Source organism: Onychostoma macrolepis, chromosome 05, assembly GCF_012432095.1.
Source record: "Onychostoma macrolepis isolate SWU-2019 chromosome 05, ASM1243209v1, whole genome shotgun sequence".
In the NCBI taxonomy this organism is placed as follows: domain Eukaryota; kingdom Metazoa; phylum Chordata; class Actinopteri; order Cypriniformes; family Cyprinidae; genus Onychostoma; species Onychostoma macrolepis.
The window spans coordinates 8,488,829-8,511,597 of record NC_081159.1 but is presented as its reverse complement, the minus strand read 5'-3'; the positions used below and the strand labels follow the sequence as shown (position 1 = coordinate 8,511,597).

Genomic DNA, 22,769 nt, shown 5'->3' with positions numbered 1-22,769 from the left:
ACTGTGGTGACATAGGTTCCCTTTTTCCAGCTGTCATTGCAGTTTTTTTTTTTATTTCCCTCTATTTCACAATAAATTGTTGAGCTGCAACACTTTCTGTGGTATTTGGTCGCAGAATGAGTACATAATTTTCTGAAGAAAATATGCAATCAACCATTATTAATATATTCAATGTGTCTCTGTGATCTCAACTTGTGGCATCCCCTTGAAAGTCTTTCTGTTTCATGTAAAATACAACAGCTTCTATTAAGGAATTGATGTTCTCATGTGAATCGAGTTTTGTTTAAAAACCCAAGAAATTCTATACTTTTATTAAGTGGTATTGAATGTACAAAATAATTTATTATAAATTCATGATTTTTTAAAAGTTCACAAACTTTTAGATTCAGGTGTGGGTTGCACATTACGATCACATAATATAAAAGCATAAAAAATACAAATGCTTATAATACAAATGCACAAAAATAAAAACAAACAATGACAAAACATTTCACATTTCTATAGAACAATTTATTCAAAAAGCAGTAACAAAATGAAAGTATATGATAACTTAACAGTAGCTCAGTGCAAATTTCTGAGTCTTGTTTATTTATAATTTTATTTCCAAAAAAATTGTCAGGACACATACTGAATGTTCTTAAACAAAACGTGTGGATGGAGTAAAAGAAATTAGTGCAGTGAATATCTGACTGGTCCCTTTAACTGCAATACTGATTTTTTTTAGTGGTACACATTTCTACACGAATCGTGAACTGTACAAAATCTGAAGTTACTGGTACTCGTTCAGATGATGAATCTTATGTAACTCAATGTCGACTCCTTTGCCTTTTTGTACTGATTCCCGAGAACTGTTCTGCTGATGCTTCATTTTCATTCGTGTTAAGCTCAATCCTCTGAAAGATAGGGAAAATGCATAAATTATAATAAAAATAAATTAACAAACAAAAAGACTGCTTCAATGTTATGCGCAACTTACTGCAGCTGGTGGCCGAATCCTTTTTTTTATCTTTTGTAATAACAAGACCTCATCTTCATCACCATTGTTATCTGTGAGCAACTCGCATTTCACAGAAGGGTTTATAGTGGCCAAAAGGGCTGGTAAAGTAAAGCACGACAAGAAACGAGCCTTCAAAAGCTGGTACGCTGGATTTGAGGCAAACCTTTCGGCAATCATTTTGCGGATGGCAGCTACTTGAGCTTCTTCCTCTCTATAGTTTTGATACTCAGCTGGCAGGATATTCACTGCAGCTGCAAGCAGAGATTGTTTAACTTTGAGCAAAGAAGTCAGTGTTTTGATGTTGGCGGCAGATGGAGGAAGGTAAGGCAAAGACATCTCTAAATGAGGTAGTGGAATTCCACCTTCTCCATTCATCCAGTCATCTACTTCAGATGACTGCTCAGGGAATATCAAGTGAGGATTAAAGCTAACAACATCAGAGGGAATGTCAGGAAGAGGGAGCAATGCTTCACTTAATGTTCTGATTTGAGGTATTTCTGATGGAGCCACAATCTGCTCTGATGGAGCCAAAATCCGAGGTGCTGGAGCCGCAATCTGAACTGATGGAGCTGCAAACCGAGTTGATGGAGCCATAATCCGAGGTGATGGAGCCATAATCCGAGGTGATGGAGCCACAAACTGAACTGATGGAGCCACAATCTGAATTGATGGAGCTGCAATCCGAGTTGATGGAGCCAAAATCCGAGGCGATGGAGCCATAATCCAAGGTGATGGAGCCAAAGTCTGAGGTGATGGAGCCACAAACTGAACTGATGGAGCCACAATCTGAGGTGATGAAGTAGCAATTAGAGGTGGTGGAGCCACAATCGGAGGTGATGGAGCCACAATCTGAGGTGATGGAGTCACAATCGGAGGTGATGGAGCCACAATCTGAGGTGATGGAGCCACAATCGGAGGTGATGGAGCCACAATCTGAGGTGATGGAGCCACAATCTGAGGTGATGGAGCCACAATCTGAGGTGATGGAGCCACAATCTGAGGTGATGGAGCCACAATCTGAGGTGATGGAGCCACAATCTGAGGTGACGAAGCCATGATCTGAGCTAATGGAGCTACAATCTGAGGACACTGAGCTACGACCTGAGGTGAATGAGCAGTTGGTCTTCTAGAAGCAGAAAGGGGGCTCAATATTGTGTCGGGCAAACTTTTCTGTTGGATGACGGTTGGCAGCTGATTAGTTCTCACAAGAACGCAGCCATTTTCAGTAACACCAGGAGACTTTTCCACAGCAACATTATTTGTTGGCTTCAATACGACTGGTGAACTAATCAAAGGTGGCACAGTCAAGGGAACTGGAAGAACACTGAAAACAGCAGGAGATACTCTGGAACCAGTTGATGTATATGTCTGGTATTGCCTTACAATGGATTCATCAGAAGAAGAGTCTGAGGAGTTCTTCGTAGCTTCAATGTGTGAACCTTTTTGGTCCACTGTGATAGGTGTCGGGGATAACATCTGGACACTATGTAGCATACCTTTGCTCTGTACTAAGCTAGAAGTAGGTGAAAGAGGTGTCTGGATACCTTTGGGGCTAATGTTCACAGAGGAGGAAGTCTTTAGGGTATCTCTGGAGGCATTCAAGACTGTAGAATATATAAGGGCAGGACTGGCAGAGGAAACAGCAACAACCAGTGCAGATGATGCTGGGTATAGATTAGTTGAGATGCACGGACTAATACAGTTATTCAGGGGAGAACTGTTTGGCACAGTTAGTGTCTGGTTGCTTGGGATATTAGCAGAAAGTGGACCAGTTATTTGAACCAACTTAGTGGGGGCAAGAATCCAGTTTACTGGCTGCATCTGCAATGTAATAGTTGGAAAAACAACATTTTGTTTGCCTTGGTTTCGTTTTGGTGACTCTTTTTTACTACCTTTAGCTTTAGCTTCTTCCATTAGGGCTTGAACTTTCTCAGTAGGTTTGCGGATGCGTTTTGCAGATCTGATGCTGTTTGAGTCCTCTGTAGTTGGTGATTTGGGGGTTGAGGCCATGACAGGTTGTGCAGGTGCAGTCGGCTGTATTAGCGGTAGAGGATTCTGTGATAAAACTTGTGGTGGTGACTTAATTAGTAAAGGCTGCTCTGCCCTCTGCTTGTTTGGCTGTGTAATGACAAGAGTTTTGGGTTGAATCAAAGTAGGGGTTGTCATCTGTCTGACCGGCAGTTGGAGAGGGTTAAGAAGAACCGGCTGCAGGGGAGGTGGATGTCGAGGAGGTTCTGCAGATTTCTTGTGCTCAGCTTTCTGTTTTGCATCCTTAAGAATCGCTGACACTTTTTGAGGAGGAGCCAAATAACCATAGGAAGGAAACATTGACATTAAGCATGTTATTGCAGAAAGAACTGGAGCTCTTTGGATATGTGCATTATTTGCTATTATATTTAAAAAATTTAAAATGGGTAAATATAAACTGACATACCTGTTCTTGGTTTAGACTGAGCAACTGGCTTCTGAAAAAAGACAAGACAAGAGAGAACAACTGACAATACTGAGGGAACACTAATCTTCGAGATAATTTCTTTAAAAAAAAATACTGCATATTCATATGCACATCTGCAACAAAGTATGACAACTAGGCTCATAAACTTAAGACGCTGGACTGATAAATACCTTAATGTTGATCATTTGCTGAATTTCAATGACATTCCTGCAACCCTTGATATCTATTTGAAAAACCTGTGTTAAGAAAATACAACCATATGAAATACTGCTGGCTTTTTCTTTTCTTTTTCTTTTTATAAATTTCATTATAAATCGCTGACAATGTAATTAGGCTTACTTTGAGGAAAAATGAAAACACTGATGTTTTTGGAAGAGCGATGTCTTCCGCTTTCATTCCAACAATATCACCTGTAACATGAATATTGATGAATTACTGACCAAAAAAAGCCTAATTAGGTCCAAGTTAAATCTGCACACTAGAGTACTATAAACTAAACTGCACTTATTGCTTAAAGTCAATGTGAATAATAGTTACAACTCATTTTACTTCCACGTGGTTTCTGCAGGCCTTATTAAGGTCAATTTAAGACTTTAAGACCTAGTAAATACATTTTAAATGAAAGGAAACACAATGTTTCTCTCTTGCACAATATGTAAAACAATGTTCTCTAAATGTGTATCACACAATAATATCATTACAATAAGTTCTCTAAATATAAATATATTGGGAACTCACAATAAGTTATATTAGCAGAACTTCAAAATACAGCTTCCAACCGATCTCCATTATTTTTAAATTAATTTTACATACAAAACAAAAAAAATTGCTGAAAAGCTTGAATAACTCTCAACCACTAGAACTAGTACGGAAATAGCTTTTTGTTTTGTTTTCCAGTGCAGACGTCTAAAGATTCTTAAATAAAGATACATTCACTTGTTTCCAGTAAAATAAATTTATATTTAAAACAATAACAAAAATCTGTCAGTGGGCTCAAAATGTAACTTATATACAAGGAAAATATTCATATATACTATTTACAGATATTTGTTATTGTTTTGTAAGCATAAACATAATTTTGTAAAAATTTTCAAGACTTTTCTGTTTTAAACTGGCCTCTCAAATAAATATATGTAAGGATGTTAGATATTTGTCCTGGAAAACAAAAACAGGAAGATATTCATTTTGGCAATGCATGCAACATTTAATGCGATGATGACTCTATGAATTTATGACTTTCTGCTCTGATGTAACACCCTTTTTAGGACTATAAATTGTGGAAGGGCGAATTAAGACTTTTTAGGACCCACAGAAACCACCCTTCCATAATGTGATACATTTTGAAGTGAAACAATATATTTAACAGGAAGAAAGGGCGAAACTTTATTTATCAGCAATTAACTGTTTGATATTTGAGGCTGCTCAAATATTGCTGCCGTTCCACAAAAACCCACAAAAATGTTGGTGTTTTGTCAGAAGTGATACAAGGGTCTGTACCTTCACAAAATGTGTTTTCATTCACTGGAGCAGCCAGGATCACATTACCAATCCATGGGGTGATGGCTTTAAGGAGGTCATTATTATGGCTGGCCATGTCCTGAACCGACCTTCTTTTCTTAATATTTTTTGGACTTGTCATTTTCTCCTTTAGGTCATTTTGAAAGGAAAAAAGCATACAATCAATATAAGGTAAGTGTATTATTTATTTAAAATAAAATGTTTTCCAAATATAATTTTTTTGAATAGTAAGTATGATATTATAAAGTCAACACTGCCTTTACAGTCTTAAGTCTGAAAAAGGCTATAGTTTTAAATCTTGTTAGCTTATTAGAAAGTGGCAACTATTTTCTATTATACTTAAATAATAATAATGTAGTGGCCTTATTTACTATAAATGTGTATGCGTTTGTGTTAACCATACCTTCTTAACTACAGATGCTCCCTTCCACTGCAGGAAGTGTTTAATATCACTCACAGACACCTTGAGCATGGCTTTCTCATCGTCAGTCTGCATGCATGAAACGAAATTCATTTTTATACAGAAGCACTGCAGAACATATAAATAAAACTAAATAAAAACTGATCTGACCTAAAAAGAGAAAGGAAAAAGAAAACATCTTACCTGACTCTGCAAGACAGTGGGTTTCAAACCTATATAAGTTCTTTCCACGGTTCCAAAGCGGTTCAGGATGGTATTGCGTTCTAAACTGAGCATGACTTTTGGACATTTGCTGTTCTTTGATCGAATGCGGCCTGAGCCAGATTCTGGAGTGGATTTCTCTAGCTCCTCCTCATTAGAGGGAGGATGGACCCACACAGTCCTGACAGTTCCTAGAGAATGAACCCCTGTGTTTGTATTTACAGGTATCCATTCCTTCATATCTGGCTGTATGTAGTCCTTCCGTGGTATTTCCCGAACTTTGACTAAGGGAACATCCGATTCAACATCACTGTCCATATACTTTATCTGTTTTTCGTCCTCGCTGGAGGTGAGTATCTCCTCTTTAATAGTTTTCAATACTTTTTGTCTTTTTCGTGGCACTGTTGTTGGCTTCCTTTGTCTTTTTATACCTTTACTCTGACACTCTTTACTCTTACTCTGAAAAACAGAAACAACAACCAAATGTGTATGCTTATGATATTTAATCTTCTTGAAGGATGCAAGACATACTGAAGAATGAACTTACAGCTTGTGTTAGTAATTTCCACTTGCTTAGGCACTGGCAGTCAATCCGGTTTGGGATCTCTGAGGCAATCTTAGCCCACTTTCCTGGAAAATAATGAGCAGATGTGCCCAAACATTTTAATACGAAGGGCCAAAAATCAAACTTGACTGAGGGCCAGTAGACAGTTCTATGCCTTTTGTTAGATTTGCTCCATATATGGTAAAAAACAAAACAATAACAACAATGAAAAATGATATCAATGTCATGATGAATCATCTCCAGTATGAAGTAACATCATGAGCTGGCCTTGATGTAATGGTCATTAGTTATTTAAATACACTACCCTTTAAAATTGAGGGTTGCTAAGATTAGTTTTTCATGTTTTTAAGTCTTTAATGCTCACCAAGGCTGTATAAAAATTTTGTAGAACAGTAGTTTTATAAAATGTGTTTACGATTTAAAATAAGCTTTTAATAAAAATTTAAAATGTACTCCTGTGATGGCAAAACTGAATTTTCAGAAGCCATTACACCAGTTTTCAGTGTCACATGATCCTTCTCAGTTAACAGTATTGGTTGATAATGGATATTTAAATGGCTACTAGATATTTTTTCTGCCTATTTTAAGGCTTATTAAAGCTAATTTATTGAGGTAGTGATGGTTAATTCCAAAGATTTAATCTTTTAAGAGGAATATCACTTACCAACACCATATTTTGCAACCTTTTCTTTTAGTAGTTCCACCTCCTCTTTGCTCCAAGGCCCCTTTTTCACATTCTCCTGAAGACAATCCAAATACCTAAGATTCAAAAATATTCATATGTACATATCAAGCACTAGTCAATCCAGCCAGATTGATTTGGTTGTTAAAATGATTTCAGGGATGTTATTTTGAAACATTAGTCTGAAATCATACTGTACCTGTCACGACAACCACCGTCAGTCCTGCCTGGGACTTCCAATCTGATTTTCCCCCATTCTTTGGTGCCATATTTTGCGACAGCATTCCGCAACAACTGAGATGAGAACAGTTAGTCAAATTAGTGAACATAGGCATGTGTGACTGCAACAGATTTGAAAACATTATGTCTTCGTTGACGGAATATGGTATATGGAATATGGATTATGGCAAAAACAATGCATTAAATAAATCAGTTTCTCATTTATTGAAAGAGAGTGGAATATCCCAAATTATGCTCCATACCTGGTCCTCCTCTTTGGACCAGGGGCCTTTCTTTATAGAGGGATCCAAAACAGATGTCCAGCGATATGCCAGCTGTGATCCATCACGGCCCTCCATGAAGTATGACACTATGGAGATAATAAATAATACAAATATATAGCCCCTATGATTTTCCAAAACACAATTGAAGTAAATTAAATCTATAAGTTAAATTTGTTATAAAGGACATATTCTTATGTTTAAAACAAACAGTTAAAAAAATACTTTTGAAAAGTGCAGTCAGATGCAGGAATGCATTATGTGTGAACAATCCCTTGTTGTTCCCTCACTGTTTTTTTCTATCTATATAAGAATTAAATCTATATTATATAAATCAACTATTTTATTTTGAATTTGGCTTATCCAATCTGATTTTAGAGTCAGAATGAAATGTTTTATAAACAAATATGCAACATTCAGTAGAAGCGCTCAAGAGGACCCAATTGTCTCACTTTGTATGTAAGGAATGAAGTTGCCGATTTTCATTTTTTCAACAAGATTTCTGAGGATCTCATCTTCCTCTTTTGTCCACTCTTTCCTTCTGAAGGTCTTTGAAATGTAGCGCTGGTAAGTCTGGAAGCACATGAAAGCCGTTCTATTTGTCTGGAAAAAAAGACACACACACACTTATATATTTATTTATTTATATTATACAGGTGCTGGTCATATAATTAGAATATCATCAAAAAGTTGATTTATTTCACTAATTCCATTCAAAAAGTGAAACTTGTATATTATATTCATTCATTACACACAGACTGATATATTTCAAATGTTTATTTCTTTTAATTTTGATGATTAGAGCTTACAGCTCATGAAAGTCAAAAATTTGTATCTCAAAATATTAGAATATTTACATTTGAGTTTGAATAAATGACCATCCCTACAGTATAGATTCTGGGCATCTCTTGTTCTTTGAAACCACAATAATGGAAAAAGGTGCACAAGCAACAGGGATGACCGCAAGCTTGAGAATACAGTCAAGCAAAGCTGATTCAAACACTTGTGAGAGCTTCACAAGGAGAGAACTGAAGCTGGAGTCAGTGCATCAAGAGTCACCACGCTCAGACGTCTTCAGGAAAAGGGCTACCAAGCCACTTCTGAACCAGAGACAACGTCAGAAGCATCTTAACTGAACTGTGGAGAAAAAGAACTGGACTGTTGCTCAGTGGTCCAAAGTCCTCTTTTCAGATGAAAGTAAATTTTACATTTCATTTGGAAATCAAGGTCCCAGAGTCTGAAGGAAGAGTGCAGAGGCACAGAATCCATGTTGCTTGAAGTCCAGTGTGAAGTTTCCACAGTCTGTGATGATTTGGGCTGCCATGTCATCTGCTGGTGTTGGTCCACTGTGTTTTCTGAAGTCCACAGTCAACGCAGCCATCTACCAGGAAATTTTAGAGCACTTCATGCTTCCTTCTGTTGACAAGCTTTATGGAGATGCTGATTTCATTTTCCAGCAGGACTTGGCACCTGCCCACACTGCCAAAGGTACCAAAAGCTGGTTCAATGACCATAGTGTTACTGTGCTTGATTGGCCAGCAAACTCGCCTGACCTGAACCCCACAGAGAATCTATGGGGTATTGTCAAGAGGAAGATGAGAGACACCAGACCCAACAATGCAGATGAGCTGAAGGCCACTATCAGAGCAACCTGGGCTCTCATAACACCTGAGCAGTGCCACAGACTGATCGACTCCATGCCACGCCGCATTGCTGCAGTAATTCAGGCAAAAGGAGCCCCAACTAAGTATTGAGTGCTGTACATGCTCATATTTTCATTTTCATACTTTTCAGTTGGCCAAGATTTCTAAAAATCCTTTCTTTGTATTGGTCTTAAGTAATATTCTAATATTTTGAGATACTGATTTTTGACTTTCATGAGCTGTAAGCTCTAATCATCAAAATTAAAAGAAATAAACATTTGAAATATATCAGTCTGTGTGTAATGAATGAATATAATATACAAGTTTCACTTTTTGAATGGAATTAGTGAAATAAATCAACTTTTTGATGATATTCTAATTATATGACCAGCACCTGTATGTATGCATGTATGTATGTATGTATGTATACACACAGGTGCATCTAAAAAAAACAGAATATCATGGAAAAGTTCAACTTTTTGATGATATTCTAATTATATGACCAGCACCTGTATGTATGTATGTATGTATGTATGTATATATATATACACACACAGGTGCATCTAAAAAAAACAGAATATCATTTTTTTTGTAACATTTCAAAAAGTGAAACTTTCATATATTCTAGATTCATTACATGCAAAGTAAAACATTTCAAACGTTTTCTTGTTTTAATTTTTATGATTAGAGCTTACAGCTCATGAAAGTCAAAATATCTAAAAATATTAGAATATTTACATTTCAGTTTCATTAAATGACCATCCCTGCAGTATTAAATCTGGGTATCTCTTGTTCTTTGAAACCACAATAATGGGGAAGACTGCTGACTTGGCAATGGTCCAGAAGACAATCACTGACACCCTCCACAAAGAGGGTAAGTCACAGAAGGTCATTACTGAAAGGTGTGGCTGTTTACAGAGTGCTGTATCAAAGCATATTAAATGCAAAGTTGACTGGAAGAAAGAAATTGGGTAGGAAGAGGTGCACAAGCAACAGGGATGACCGCAAGAATACTGTCAAGCAAAGCCGATTCAAACACTTCAGACAGCTTCACAAGGAGTGAACTGAAGCTGGAGTCAGTGCATCAAGAGTCACCACGCTCAGACGTCTTCAGGAAAAGGGCTACCAAGCCACTTCTGAACCAGAGACAACGTCAGAAGCATCTTAACTGGGCTGTGGAGAAAAAGAACTGGACTGTTGCTCTGTGGTCCAAAGTCCTCTCTTCAGATAAAAGTAAATTTTACATTTCATTTGGAAATCAAGGTCTGGAGTCTGGAAACAGTCGATCCAACAATACAGATGAGCTGAAGGCTCAATAGTGCCTCAGCTGTGCCACAGGCTGATCGCTTCCATGCCACACCTCACTGATGCTGAAATTTGTGCTAAAGGAGCCCCGACCAAGTATTGAGTGCATTAATGAATATACTCTAAAGAACTTGAACTTTTCTGTTTTGCAAATCCTTTTTTTGATTGATCTTAGGAAATATCATAATATTTTGAGATACTGGATTTTTGACGTTCATGAGCTGTAAGCTCTAATGATCAAAATTAAAAACAAAAAACTTTTGAAATGTTTTACTTTACATGTAACGAATCTTCACATGTAATGCAATGAAAGTTTCACTTTTTGAAATAAGTTACAAAAAAAAAAAAAAGAACTGTTTCACAATATTCTAATTCACTTACAAATGAGGACAATGGAAGCAATCAACATCAACAAAAGAGTAATGATATGCAAGTGCTATAACAAGTCTCAGTTAGCTTAACGCAGTACACGTAGCAAGGTTTTTTTTTATATATAATAAATAAAAAGAAAACAGATAGAATAGAAAAAGAATAGAACAAGCAAGTGTTTTTTTTTTTTAGAATAGAATAAGAATAGAGAGTGCTAGAGTTAGAGGATCAAATAAAGATGGAAGAGACTATATATATATATATATATATATATAGGGTACGGAAAGTATTCAGACCTGAAATATCACATGGTCCTCAGTATTCAGACCCTTTGCTCAGTATTTAGTAGAAGCACCCTTTTGATCTAATACAGCCATGAGTCTTTTTGGGAAAGATGCAACAAGTTTTTCACACCTGGATTTGGGGATCCTCTGCCATTCCTCCTTGCAGATCCTCTCCAGTTCTGTCAGGTTGGATGGTAGCGTTGGTGGACAGCCATTTTAGGTCTCTCCAGAGATGCTCAATTGGGTTTAAGTCAGGGCTCTGGCTGGGCCATTCAAGAACAGTCACGGAGTTGTTGTGAATCCACTCCATCGTTATTTTAGCTGTGTGCTTAGGGTCATTGTCTTGTTGGAAGGTAAACCTTCGCCCAGTCTGAGGTCCTGAGCACTCTGGAGAAGGTTTTCGTCCAGGACATCCCTGTACTTGGCCGCATTCATCTTTCCCTTGATTGCAACCAGTCATCCTGTCCCTGCAGCTGAAAAACACCCCACAGCATGATGCTGCCACCACCATGCTTCACTGTTGGGACTGTATTGACAGGTGATGAGCAGTGCCTGGTTTTCCACACATACCGCTTAGAATTAAGGCCAAAGTTCTATCTTGGTCTCATCAGACCAGAGAATCTTATTCAGGTGTTTTTAGCAAACTCCATGCGGGCTTTCATGTGTCTTGCACTGAGGAGAGGCTTCCATCAGGCCACTCTGCCATAAAGCCCCGACTGGTGGAGGGCTGCAGTGATGGTTGACTTTCTACAACTTTCTCCCATCTCCCGACTGCATCTCTGGAGCTCAGCCACAGTGATCTTTGGGTTCTTCTTTACCTCTCTCACCAAGGCTCTTCTCCCCCGATAGCTCAGTTTGGCCGGACGGCCAGCTCTAGGAAGGGTTCTGGTCGTCCCAAACGCCTTCCATTTAAGGATTATGGAGGCCACTGTGCTCTTAGGAACCTTAAGTGCAGCAGAAATTTTTTGTAACCTTGGCCAGATCTGTGCCTTGCCACAATTCTGTCTCTGAGCTCTTCAGGCAGTTCCTTTGACCTCATGATTCTCATTTGCTCTGACATGCACTGTGAGCTGTAAGGTCTTATATAGACAGGTGTGTGGCTTTCCTAATCAAGTCCAATCAGTATAATCAAACACAGCTGGACTCAAATGAAGGTGTAGAACCATCTCAAGGATGATCAGAAGAAATGGACAGCACCTGAGTTAAATATATGAGTGTCACAGCAAAGGGTCTGAATACTTAGGACCATGTGATATTTCAGTTTTTCTTTTTTAATAAATCTGCAAAAATGTGAACAATTCTGTGTTTTTCTGTCAATATGGGGTGCTGTGTGTACATTAATGAGGAAAAAAATGAACTTAAATGATTTTAGCAAATGGCTGCAATATAACAAAGAGTGAAAAATTTAAGGGGGTCTGAATACTTTCCGTACCCACTGTATATATATATATACACACACACACACATACATACACAGTGGCATGTGAAAGTTTGGGAACCTCTTGCAGAATCTGTGAAAATGTGAATAATTTTAACAAAATAAGAGAGGTCATACAAAATGCATGTTATTTTTTTATTTAGTACTGTCCTGAGGAAGATATTTTACATAAAAGATGTTTAAATTTAGTCCAAAAGACAAAAACTTTAGGACAAAAACAGGATGAAGATGTTCAAATTTTTCTTATTTTGTTGAAATATCATTTTTTTCTATTTAGTATTGCCCTTCGGAAACAACAGAATATACTCACATGTTCCTGGAAGACAAATTAAGTACAATTTACCTTGATCTTCAAATTCAAAAAGTTTTCACCCCCGGCTCTTAATGCATCGTGTTTCCTTCTGGAGTATCAGTGAATGTTTGAACCATTTTTAATAGTTGTGTTTGAGTCCTTCAATTGTCCTCAGTGTGAAAAGATGGATCTCAAAATCCTACAGTCACTGCTGAAAAAAGTTCAAATATGCAAAAGATGCTGGAAAACTGAAGAATCTGCAGGACATGGAGGATTTTTCTGAAGAACGGTGCTCAGTTTAACTGTTCAAATCAAACAAGGGACTCATGAACAGCCATCACAAAACAAAAATGTCGTGGATCATCCAGGTAACCACACACAGTATTAAGAACCAAGGGTTACCAAACTTCTGAAAGGGGTTATTTTAATAATTTCAGCAATGTTTTTGTCTTGTGGACTATATGTAAACATCTTTTATGTAAAATATCTTACTCAGGACAGTACTAAATACAAAATAACATGCATTTTGTATGATCTCTCTTATTTTGTTTAAATTATTCACATTTTCACAGATTCTGCAAGGGGTTCCCAAACTTTCGCATGCCACTGCATGTATATATACAGTGCCCTCCACTAATATTGGCACCCTTGGTAAATATGAGCAAAATATGTGAAAATAAATCTACATTGTTTATACTTTTGATCTTTCATTCAAACAATTCACAAATTTTTAACCTATCATTGAAGTAAAGCAATTGAAAGTGGGGGGTAAATCTCATTTTGAAATAAATGGTTTCTCTAGTTCATGTTGGCCACAATTATTGGCACCCAATTATTGCAACGACCTTTTCCCAAGATAATAGCTCTGAGTTTTCTCCTATAATGCCTGAAGAGTTTGGAGAACACCTGATCAGGGAACAGAGACCATTCCTTCATACAGATTCTCCCCAGATCCTTCAGAATACCAGCTCCATGTTGGTGCTTCTTCTCTTCAGTTCACCCCACTCATTTTCTGTAGGGTTCAGGCCAGAGGATTGGGACGGCCATGGCAGAAGCTTCATTTTATGCTCAGTGACACATTTTTGTGTTGATTTTGATATTTGTTTTGGATCATTTTCCTGATAGAAGATCCAACCACAGCCCATTATAAGATTTCTAACAGAGGTAGACAGGTTTAGATTTTTTATCTGTTGGTATTTGATTGAATCTATGATGCCATGCATCTGAACAAGACGTCCAGGACCTCTAGCAGAAAAACAGGCCCACAACATCAAAGATCCGGCAGTATATTTAACCGTGAGCAAGGGGTACTGTTTATCCCTGTTTGTACTAAACCTATCTGGTGGGTTTGCTGCCAAAAATCTCTTTTTTTAGTTTCATGTGACCATATAAGCCAATGCTATTTGACGTTCCAGTCATGTCTGACAACTGAATATGCTGGAGTTTGTTTTTGGATGAGCGAGGACAATCCTCCCGAATAACATGTGGTGATGTAGGGGCTGTTTGATATATATTTTTTAGGCTTTCTGACCCCAATATTCAGCTAATCTCTGCAATTCATCAGCCGTGATCCTTGGAGAGTCTTTGGCCTCTCAAACTCTCCTCCTCAGCGTGCATTAGGACGATATAGATGTCCTCTACCAGGCAGATTTTTAACATCTGTAGATTATAGGAACCTCTTAATTATTACCTGATGGTGGACATGGGGATTTTCAATGCTTTAGCTCTTTTCTTAAAGCCACTTTCTATTTTGTGATGCTCAACAATCTTGTTCTGTACATCAGAACTATATTCTTAGGTTTTACTCCTTGTGATGGATGATTAAGGAAATTTGGGCTTTGTGTTCCTCATATTTATAATCCTGTGGAACAGAAAGTCATGGCTGGACAATTTCATGCTCCTAGTCACCCTGGTGTGCTAAAAAATGTAAATATGAATGTAATATACTTAAGAGATATTTTACTCATAAGAATCTCTAGGGGTACCAATAATTGTGGCCAACATGCATTGGAGAAAAACATTTATTTCAACTTGAGATTTTCTCCCCACTTTCAATTGTTTTACTTCAATGAAAGGTTAAACTTTTTGTGAATTTTTTTAATGCAAGATCAACAAAGCAGATTTATTTTCACAGCCGCCTTTGATCATATTTAAGGGTATCAATATTAGTGGAGGGCACTGTATATATATATATATATATATATACACACACACACACACACACACACACACACACACCAAAGGCATTATATGGTGAAGGTTGCATTGTTAAACATATTAAAAACCTTATTAATTAGCATGTTAACATTAGCTGCTGTTTTGAAAGTGCATGAATTCCTCTACCCTTACCCCAAGAGCATCTGCGATTTTGTCCCAATGGCAGCAATTGTACTCTTCCACAGTTCTTTTCAGTTTATCAATCTCGTCCTGTTTCCATACTGACTTGTTAATGGAGGGATGCAAATAGTTCTGCCAGAACCTTTTCAAATCCTCAGCCTGTCGCAGACCTTCAAACTATCAAACAAAAACACGTTCTTTCATACTTTTGAAATGGAAAACTGATGTTACAAGACAGAACAAGATTTATTTGGATGCACCTTAATAAAACAACTACATAACTTACGTCAATATTTGATATTTTCTCCCAGTCATGATCGTCATGGCGATTGCCCAGCAGCTGATCGTCTCTCAGGGCACTAAGATGATATTACAAAGTTTGATTACACATTTTTTTGCACACAACCATTTAAAAGTTTGGGGGTCTTTAAGTTTTTTTTTTTTATTGTTTTCAAAAAAAGGCTCTTATGCTACCCAAGGCTTCTTTTACAGTATTCAAAATACAGTTAAAGAGCAATATTGAGAAATATTAGTATAATTTAAAAGAACTGTTCCCTATCTAAATACATTTTAAAATCCAATTTATTCCAGTGATGGCAAAGCTACATTTTCAGCAGCCATTACTCCAGTCTTTAGTTTTACATGATCCTTCAGAAATCATTCAAATATGCTGATTTGGTCCTTAAGAAACATTTCTTATAATTATGAATGTTGAAAACAGTTGTAATGCTTAATATGCATTTTTTGCATCCTTTGACGAAAGCATTTTCGCACGAAAGCATAAACCTTTTGTAGCATTATAACTACATAGACTTCTTTAAAAACAAATATTTCTGACCTCAAACCTCTGAACTATAGTGTAGGTACAATCTTACAGGAAGAGGTGCCTAAAATGTCTTTACCTTATTCCTGCAATGTCTTTCTCGATTAAATCCATTTGTTTTTTCAATTCTTCTTTTCCCTCATCATCAGCTCTAGACATCTTGGCACTCAGATAGTCCAGCCTAAGAAAACACAGACCATTGGAAGCTCTCAAACGTAATAAAAACTGCCATTATCTACAAAAGTACACATATACTTCAATTTAACAGAAAAAGCAAACTTGCATTTCTAAATGCACAACTTTTTTTATCCAAGTTGCACAGACAAGGCAACAATAACCAGATATTTAGATTTGGTTTTCCTTTTTTCCAGAACTTACTTGGATAGTTTGGGTTGTAGCATCCGTTTCATAGTGTCTTTGGCGACTGCGTTGGTCAGCAAAGTTTTCTGCCAACCTTCCCCTGAAAGAATAAACCAGCATTTTATTTTTATTAAAAAATGAGTTAGATACAAGTAATATCAAGCAAGCATGCTGCCATAAAACATACATCTTTTTATTTTCAGGTCATCAATGGGTCTGGTACCATGACTCAGTCTCGCTTTAGTTTCTTCATTTGCTGGAGGGCCCTAGAAGCAAACAAAAGAATTAATAAAACTTCACAGGAAAGAAATAAAATAAAATGAAAATGAATAAAAACAACATTTTATAACATACCAGATTGGTGAGTTTGTCTTTGAAGTAAGGCTTCATGAAATATCCAAGAAATTGTTTCTGAGGGGGAACTCCTGGTACGGAGGAGCTAGAAGTGCTTGGGCCAGAGATCTGGGCCTCAATCTCTTTCTGTGGAGATACAGTTGGCTTTAAAATGATTCTACTGTAATTAAACTCATACAATCGAGTGGCATGAAGATTCTTTTTCAATAAACTGGAGCCCTGATGTTTGTTGTTCACCTGCTGCTGTTGATTCTCATTGAGGAGTTTTTCCAGGTCAGCTAGTTTCTCTTTCAACACCTCCTGATAGACTAAATTCATTTGCAGGCAAGTCTCCACATTTTGAGGAAGATCCAACTCATCGTCATCATCATCACTGTCTTCATCACTCTAATGAGAGCAGAACAACACTATATTATAAGCATTTAAAACAATAATTAGAAAATACAAAAAATAAATAGCAGCACAAGCATGTATCAAAGAAACAAAGTGGAAACTTACAGAATCAGTGTCATGTTCACTCTCTGTTTCTCACAAAGAAAAAAAAAAAAAACACACAAACAATTAAGACAAATCAATTTACAAACAAATTATTTGTATAGCTGAAACAGTGGACCCAATAATGAAATGCAATAATCGCTATGAATACTAAGATATTATTTACCATCCAATACATCGGCCAGTGCTACATTAGCACCAAGTGTATTCTCTAACTCTTCAATCTCCCTCTGTATCCGCAGACGCTCTGCCTCCAAGTCATCACGCTCCTAGAGGCAATTACAAGTAGTTAAAAAAGAAAAGAAAAACATTACAAGAAGAATATTACATTTAATTTCTATAGTGTGTTATATTAACCATGCGGTTTTCTAAATTCTTACCACTCCTTCAACTTCAGGTCCACTGTCATCGGATTCATCATCTGTCAAGGAAACGTTATATATTACATTAATATAAAGCACAGAGCAAAGGCTAAATTCAAGGCCCCTACACTTTTTGGCCAATGCAATTCCAAGACCTTTCTATGAGCATTCCAGTTATGTTGGGTAAGGATTTCATCAAATAATTTTTAGATCACTTCTGATTCATTCAGACAATTTTATGAACAAATTTTATATAAAAGAACGATTCACTTATGATTAACCTGATTCACTCACTGGTGAAAAGATGCCCAAAAGGCATCTCTCTCACAGTTAGGAGACGGTGACTTACCATCACTGCTGCTGTCAGATGACAGTAGGTCTATGATGCTGCTGTCTGCACCCAGAGAACTCTCAAGAGCCAAAATCTCCCTCTGGATTTTATCCCTCTTCGCAAGTAACTCATTAGATTCCATGATAGACAAGGTGAGACCTGAAAACCCAACTTTTTACAGGTTACCACATTGAACACTTTGCCAATATGACCCATTAGCAGTGGTGTAAAGTGCATGAATATTATTCTGGGCATATTTCACAGGTCTAAAGAATTTCCACAAAATGGCCAATGAAACCACTATAATTTGATCATTTTCACCAAATCACAGAATTTACAGCTGAATTTAAAATGTTAAAAATATTAAATCTTAAAAGTGTTTCTTACATACTTAAAACATAAGTCTCTTGATTTCAGTTTAAATACAGTACTCAATTATTCAATTAAATGTAGAACAGATTTTTATTTATTTATTTTTGGTTACATAAAATACATTTAGGTGAGTAATTTTTTTTCTTTTGATTCAGTACCAACTTTCTCTTTACTTGTAACGTTTCACATCTACTCAAATGTAATGCTGTGGTAATAAACGACAAATCTTTAAACACATATCTAAAAACCTTCTATATTCAATATAAAACGTAAATCTAAGCTCACTTCTAGCCCACGAAGTAGAAACTACAGTCCATCAGTGTTTGGCAACGGGAAAGAAACGTATAGCAGCAAAATATCTAGGTTGTCTGTGCCGTGCAGACATGTACTTACATTAGCTTTCCTTTAATGCATCATGCTGCTATTGGCTTCAGTATTGCAGCTGTTCTATCACACCAACACAACTAAAACACCTGCTGGATCCTGCAGCATCACTGCAACACTTTTCGAAATGTCCCACTCAAATCTTCCTGCGCAGCAGCATGTTTACAAAGAGTGCACTTAGGGACTTTGCGAACTAGATTTACACTTGTTACACAATAACTTAAATCAAAGTCGTTGCTTTCAACGGCTGGTTGCAAATATCACAAAGATTTATGTAAATCTTGCTTAAACTGTCAAGAATAATTCAGTAAAACTACTCTACGCTCATGTAACGTTGTGTACAAACACGAAGCGCGCGTCAATAGTGCGTCATCCTCGCTGACACTTCATAATAAAAGTCACATCGCCTCTCAGCTATCAACCTAGAAAAATGTTTTTGTATGTTCATTACTACGTTAATTAATGGACATCAGATTTATACTTACTGCTTTAATATTTAGCATAGATATTGTATATGTTAAAAAGTATATATAAAAAAGGTATATAATAAAATGGTTTCATAATTTAGCATATATTAACGCAATAATTTAGAGATTTGGATTGTCAAAGAACAACAGGACCACGTGACTGAAATAATCTTTTTTATTAAATTAATAAAGAGCATTACGAATATAAGGCACACAATCCAATGTTGATTAGTAAAGTATTTTTAAATAAACAAATAATTAAAATGGTGTAATTTAAAACAGAAGAAATATAAAATATGTTAAGTTAATACTACCAAGAAACAAAATCTGGTTAATAATCTGCAATAGAATTTTAAGAAGTGACTTGACTCATTGTTTAATAAAAGTGCAAAACGTTTTTGAAAATATTGTTTCCACATACAATATAGATCTTTGATTTTGGTGAAAATCCAAGGCACTATTTGGTATACTTAAGTATTTATATGATTAGGTTCCTGCTAGAGCTTACTTTGGTCATCATTTGGCCCATCACACCTCATTTTGTTATTTTATATAAACTAAACATGATGTTATTGAAGTGGATGAACAAAATAATCAATGATGTACCATGCAAATGCAGTAAGTCTATAGTGTATAGAACATGATGTTTGAAGAAAAAGTCAATCATGAATCTCGGTGATCTTGTCAATAGATGTCAATAACTGGGAAACAAAACAGAGTGTCTCTCCTCCTGACAGCAACTGCCTGTAAAAATACAAAACACATTCAGTGCAATGATATATTAGATAATGTATTTACATTTCTGATCATCATTAATTGATTGTAGAAAAGCACAATAAAACGTAATGGTCATTGTTAATCATACTTGATAGAAGTCTCAGCATCTTGAGCTGCTTTGTTAAGGTACTCAGAGGCCACTTGTGCATTGTGTCTCATTGTAGTTAAGGCTGTAGTTTCTCTGCATCTTAGCCTCTCATTTTCACTTTTATATCCTTCAAGCTGGCCCTGGGATGAAAACATTAAAAATAATTGCAATAATGGAGTTTTGATCTGAACAATAAAAGACTTGAAAAAATATTTTGATCACAAATTCACAAACTTATAATACAGTAGTATATAGCTGGATTACATAATATATGTACAGTACATAGTATGCTTTTTTCAGTGTGCTTGTGCATATGAAAAGAAGTCAAACCTGGAGTTGTTGTATCTCTTGTTTCAATTTTGAAATACTATTTTCAGCTTTGACTGCTCGCTTCTGTATTGGATAAAACAGAATTTTAAAAGCATTTTTAAGATTAAGATTTACACTAAAAATTAATTTAATAAACCTTAATAAAAAAAAACTGTCATACGAATGATAACTGCTGCTGAATACCGTCATTAACTGAAGGTTTTGTTCTACTGACTGCACCATTGTCTCCAAAGCCTTAGCCTCTCTCTCCTCCTGTAACTTCTTGCTGTGCAACTCATCTGTCAGTTGTTTGATCCTATTACAATTGGATAGTTTAACAATGAGAAATCATCTAGAAACACACAGCAGCAATCCATCTAAATTTCAGTCCATTAAATGAATGGTTCACCCAAAAATAATAATTTGCTGAACATATAACCTAAGGCCATACAATATGTAGATGAGTTTATTTCTTCATGGACTGGAGTCATGTGAATTAGTGTGATGCTTTTATCAGCTGTTTGGACTCTCATTCAGACAGCACCCATTCACTTGCAGAGGACCCATTGGTAAGCAAGTTATGTAATGCAAAATTTCTCCAAATCAGTTCCGATGAAGAAACAAACTCATCTACACATTGGATGGCCTGAGGGCGAGTGAATTTTCACTTTTGGGTAAGCTAATCTTTAATTACCTCAAAAGAATTATATAATTAATTTGTAATTTTACATTTAGCAATGTATATAAAACTACAATTAGTGTAAATAGCCTACCTTTTGGAGTCAGATTCTGACCTTCTAAGGAGTTCTTTGACTTGCTTTCTGAGTAGAGAATTTTCTTCTCTAAGCTAAAACACACAAAACATAAAAACACCTTTAAAAACGTTCATTTTTGAAAAGCAGCATTGCACCAATTATAGTATAACAATTGGCTCATGTATAAGCAAAACCTCACACCATTCACAATTCACACAACACACCTGTTGGGGATTCTTTGTGCCGTTTTCAGCATTACCCCTCTTCGGATGGAAGGAAATGTCAATCACTGAAGTCTCTTCATCACCCTCATAGCTTCCTGTGCTTCTTCTAGCTAAGTGGTTCTTTGGCAGGAAGTCAGAATCACCCAGTTCCCATTCAGTTAGATTTGCTTCCCTCTCATCACTGCACAGAGATGACTGCTCAGAGTAAGCACCGAGGTCTAAAGTACCACATAGTTCAAAGTCATGAGAACCATCAAGGGCTGATGGGTGGCAGCTTTCAATCCATGTTGCCTCAGGTTCGTTTTCAGAAGGCTGACAGAGAGCAGAGGGGTCCGTGAAGAAAGGCCCCTTCGTGGCAAAATCTATGGAGGTGTTATAGTCCTGTTCGACGTGGAATGCTCCATCACACACCTTTGGAAAATCAAACATATATGAAACATTATTTAAAAAAAAAAAAAGACAAGACAAGAATCTACCAGCAATGAAATTCTGCATAAACTTACTTTTGTTTACTGGCAAGTTTTACATTCATATATTTACATTGACATGTAAATACACAGACGTGAACCCTACTTTAATGACTTCAAAGGGACATTAAAGAAGGGACATCAATCAAAAGTCATGGCATCTACTAAACCTTAAAATCTTTGTCATGTTGTTTCTCACCTCTGTGGCTTCTGTAGGACAAGGCTGCTGGTTTTTGTTTCTGACGAACTCCTTGAAAGAAAATGGATTCAGCTCATCTTGGTTTGGCTCATCTAAAAGTAAATTTGTACAAGAAGATTTCAAGCTCAGAATATTTTATATAAAAACCTATAATACATATTCAAGACAGACAGCTAGTGCTGCATTATTATCATGATGCATTATAGAAAGAGGAAAAGACAAGAAGGTTGACACATACCATCTTCAATGATGAGCTTTTTCGTCCTGTGTTTAGACATGTTAACTTACAGAGTCAACTTGAACAGAGACGTAAACTATCCTGCAGTCTGTTTTGCTAAATACCTAAACTCAACATTACACGGTGTGTAAGAGAGGAAAAGAGACGAAGTACTGCAGAAAGTAAAATGTATTCCCAGTAAATGTTTCGTTTAATTATGGTCAATGTCAAATATTATGTCATAAACCATAATTCTTTACTGTATCTCACAAATAGTACTGATCTCCCAATGTCTCTCCTTCTGTATGGCAGAGAGCAGTATTACTACAGGGAACGTGTGTAATATCGCCACCTATTGAGGTGGAAGATAAAAGTTTATAGATCGGAGTGATGGTTGATGTCGACTTGTCTAGTTAGGCTATGGGAAATGTTGACTTTTGAATATTAATTGTCCAAAAATATATTAATTTTGATTATTATGATATAATAAAACATTCCTAGTGTTTTCCAGATTTTAAACCAACAGTTTATCAGATATAATATTAATTAAATAATAACTAATAACGTCATTTTAATAACCTTGTCGACCTTTTGCATTGTAACGTAAATGAAGCAAGAATTAACAAGAATGTGCAAACCCGAATTTAGCCTACAAATACACAGTTCTCTTATACATCGTTAAAAACTGACTTGCAGGATAATTATTATTCTACCTAAATGCAAATAATATTGGCTAACTTCTCATGAAATTTTCACTTGTATAAGTGTGTTGTACTGT

The 22,769-nt window shown here is 36.4% G+C and overlaps 2 protein-coding genes across 2 annotated transcripts; both read right to left on the bottom strand.

The window, feature by feature from the left end:
• Window positions 1-270: 270 nt before the first annotated feature.
• Window positions 271-18,860, bottom strand: snapc4 (small nuclear RNA activating complex, polypeptide 4). The gene is made up of 25 exons (XM_058777028.1): window positions 18,498-18,860; window positions 17,751-17,891; window positions 17,420-17,460; window positions 17,206-17,308; window positions 17,043-17,065; window positions 16,782-16,931; window positions 16,545-16,670; window positions 16,378-16,456; window positions 16,209-16,290; window positions 15,910-16,011; window positions 15,294-15,366; window positions 15,020-15,184; window positions 7,792-7,942; window positions 7,322-7,428; window positions 7,039-7,133; window positions 6,822-6,916; window positions 6,140-6,222; window positions 5,575-6,051; window positions 5,374-5,460; window positions 4,950-5,097; window positions 3,792-3,862; window positions 3,623-3,688; window positions 3,432-3,462; window positions 977-3,285; window positions 271-893 (listed from the first exon to the last, which is right to left on the bottom strand). Exons 2-25 carry the CDS (start codon window positions 17,872-17,874, stop codon window positions 807-809), a joined length of 4,875 nt encoding a protein of 1,624 aa, XP_058633011.1. The 5' UTR covers window positions 17,875-17,891; window positions 18,498-18,860; the 3' UTR covers window positions 271-806.
• Window positions 18,861-19,116: 256 nt separating this feature from the next.
• Window positions 19,117-22,754, bottom strand: entr1 (endosome associated trafficking regulator 1). Its single transcript, XM_058776832.1, has 8 exons — window positions 22,013-22,754; window positions 21,775-21,866; window positions 21,109-21,519; window positions 20,903-20,976; window positions 20,334-20,445; window positions 20,151-20,213; window positions 19,821-19,960; window positions 19,117-19,699 (listed from the first exon to the last, which is right to left on the bottom strand). Exons 1-8 carry the CDS (start codon window positions 22,050-22,052, stop codon window positions 19,615-19,617), a joined length of 1,017 nt encoding a protein of 338 aa, XP_058632815.1. The 5' UTR covers window positions 22,053-22,754; the 3' UTR covers window positions 19,117-19,614.
• Between the last annotated feature and the right edge of the window lie 15 nt (window positions 22,755-22,769).

Bases quoted from the DNA above. Each gene is read 5' to 3' on its own strand.
- snapc4 (XM_058777028.1), bottom strand. From the start codon at position 17,874: ATGGAATCTAATGAGTTACTTGCGAAGAGGGATAAAATCCAGAGGGAG. The intron at 16,012-16,208 runs GTAAGTTCTGGA...GTGTTTTCTTAG, and splicing joins CTACAACCCAAACTATCCAA to GCTGGACTATCTGAGTGCCA. The intron at 6,223-6,821 runs GTAAGTGATATT...ATTATTTTCCAG, and splicing joins GGTTGCAAAATATGGTGTTG to GAAAGTGGGCTAAGATTGCC.
- entr1 (XM_058776832.1), bottom strand. From the start codon at position 22,052: ATGTCTAAACACAGGACGAAAAAGCTCATCATTGAAGATG. The intron at 21,867-22,012 runs GTATGTGTCAAC...ATTTACTTTTAG, and splicing joins AAAGCTCATCATTGAAGATG to ATGAGCCAAACCAAGATGAG. The intron at 20,446-20,902 runs GTAGGCTATTTA...CAATTGTAATAG, and splicing joins TCAGAATCTGACTCCAAAAG to GATCAAACAACTGACAGATG.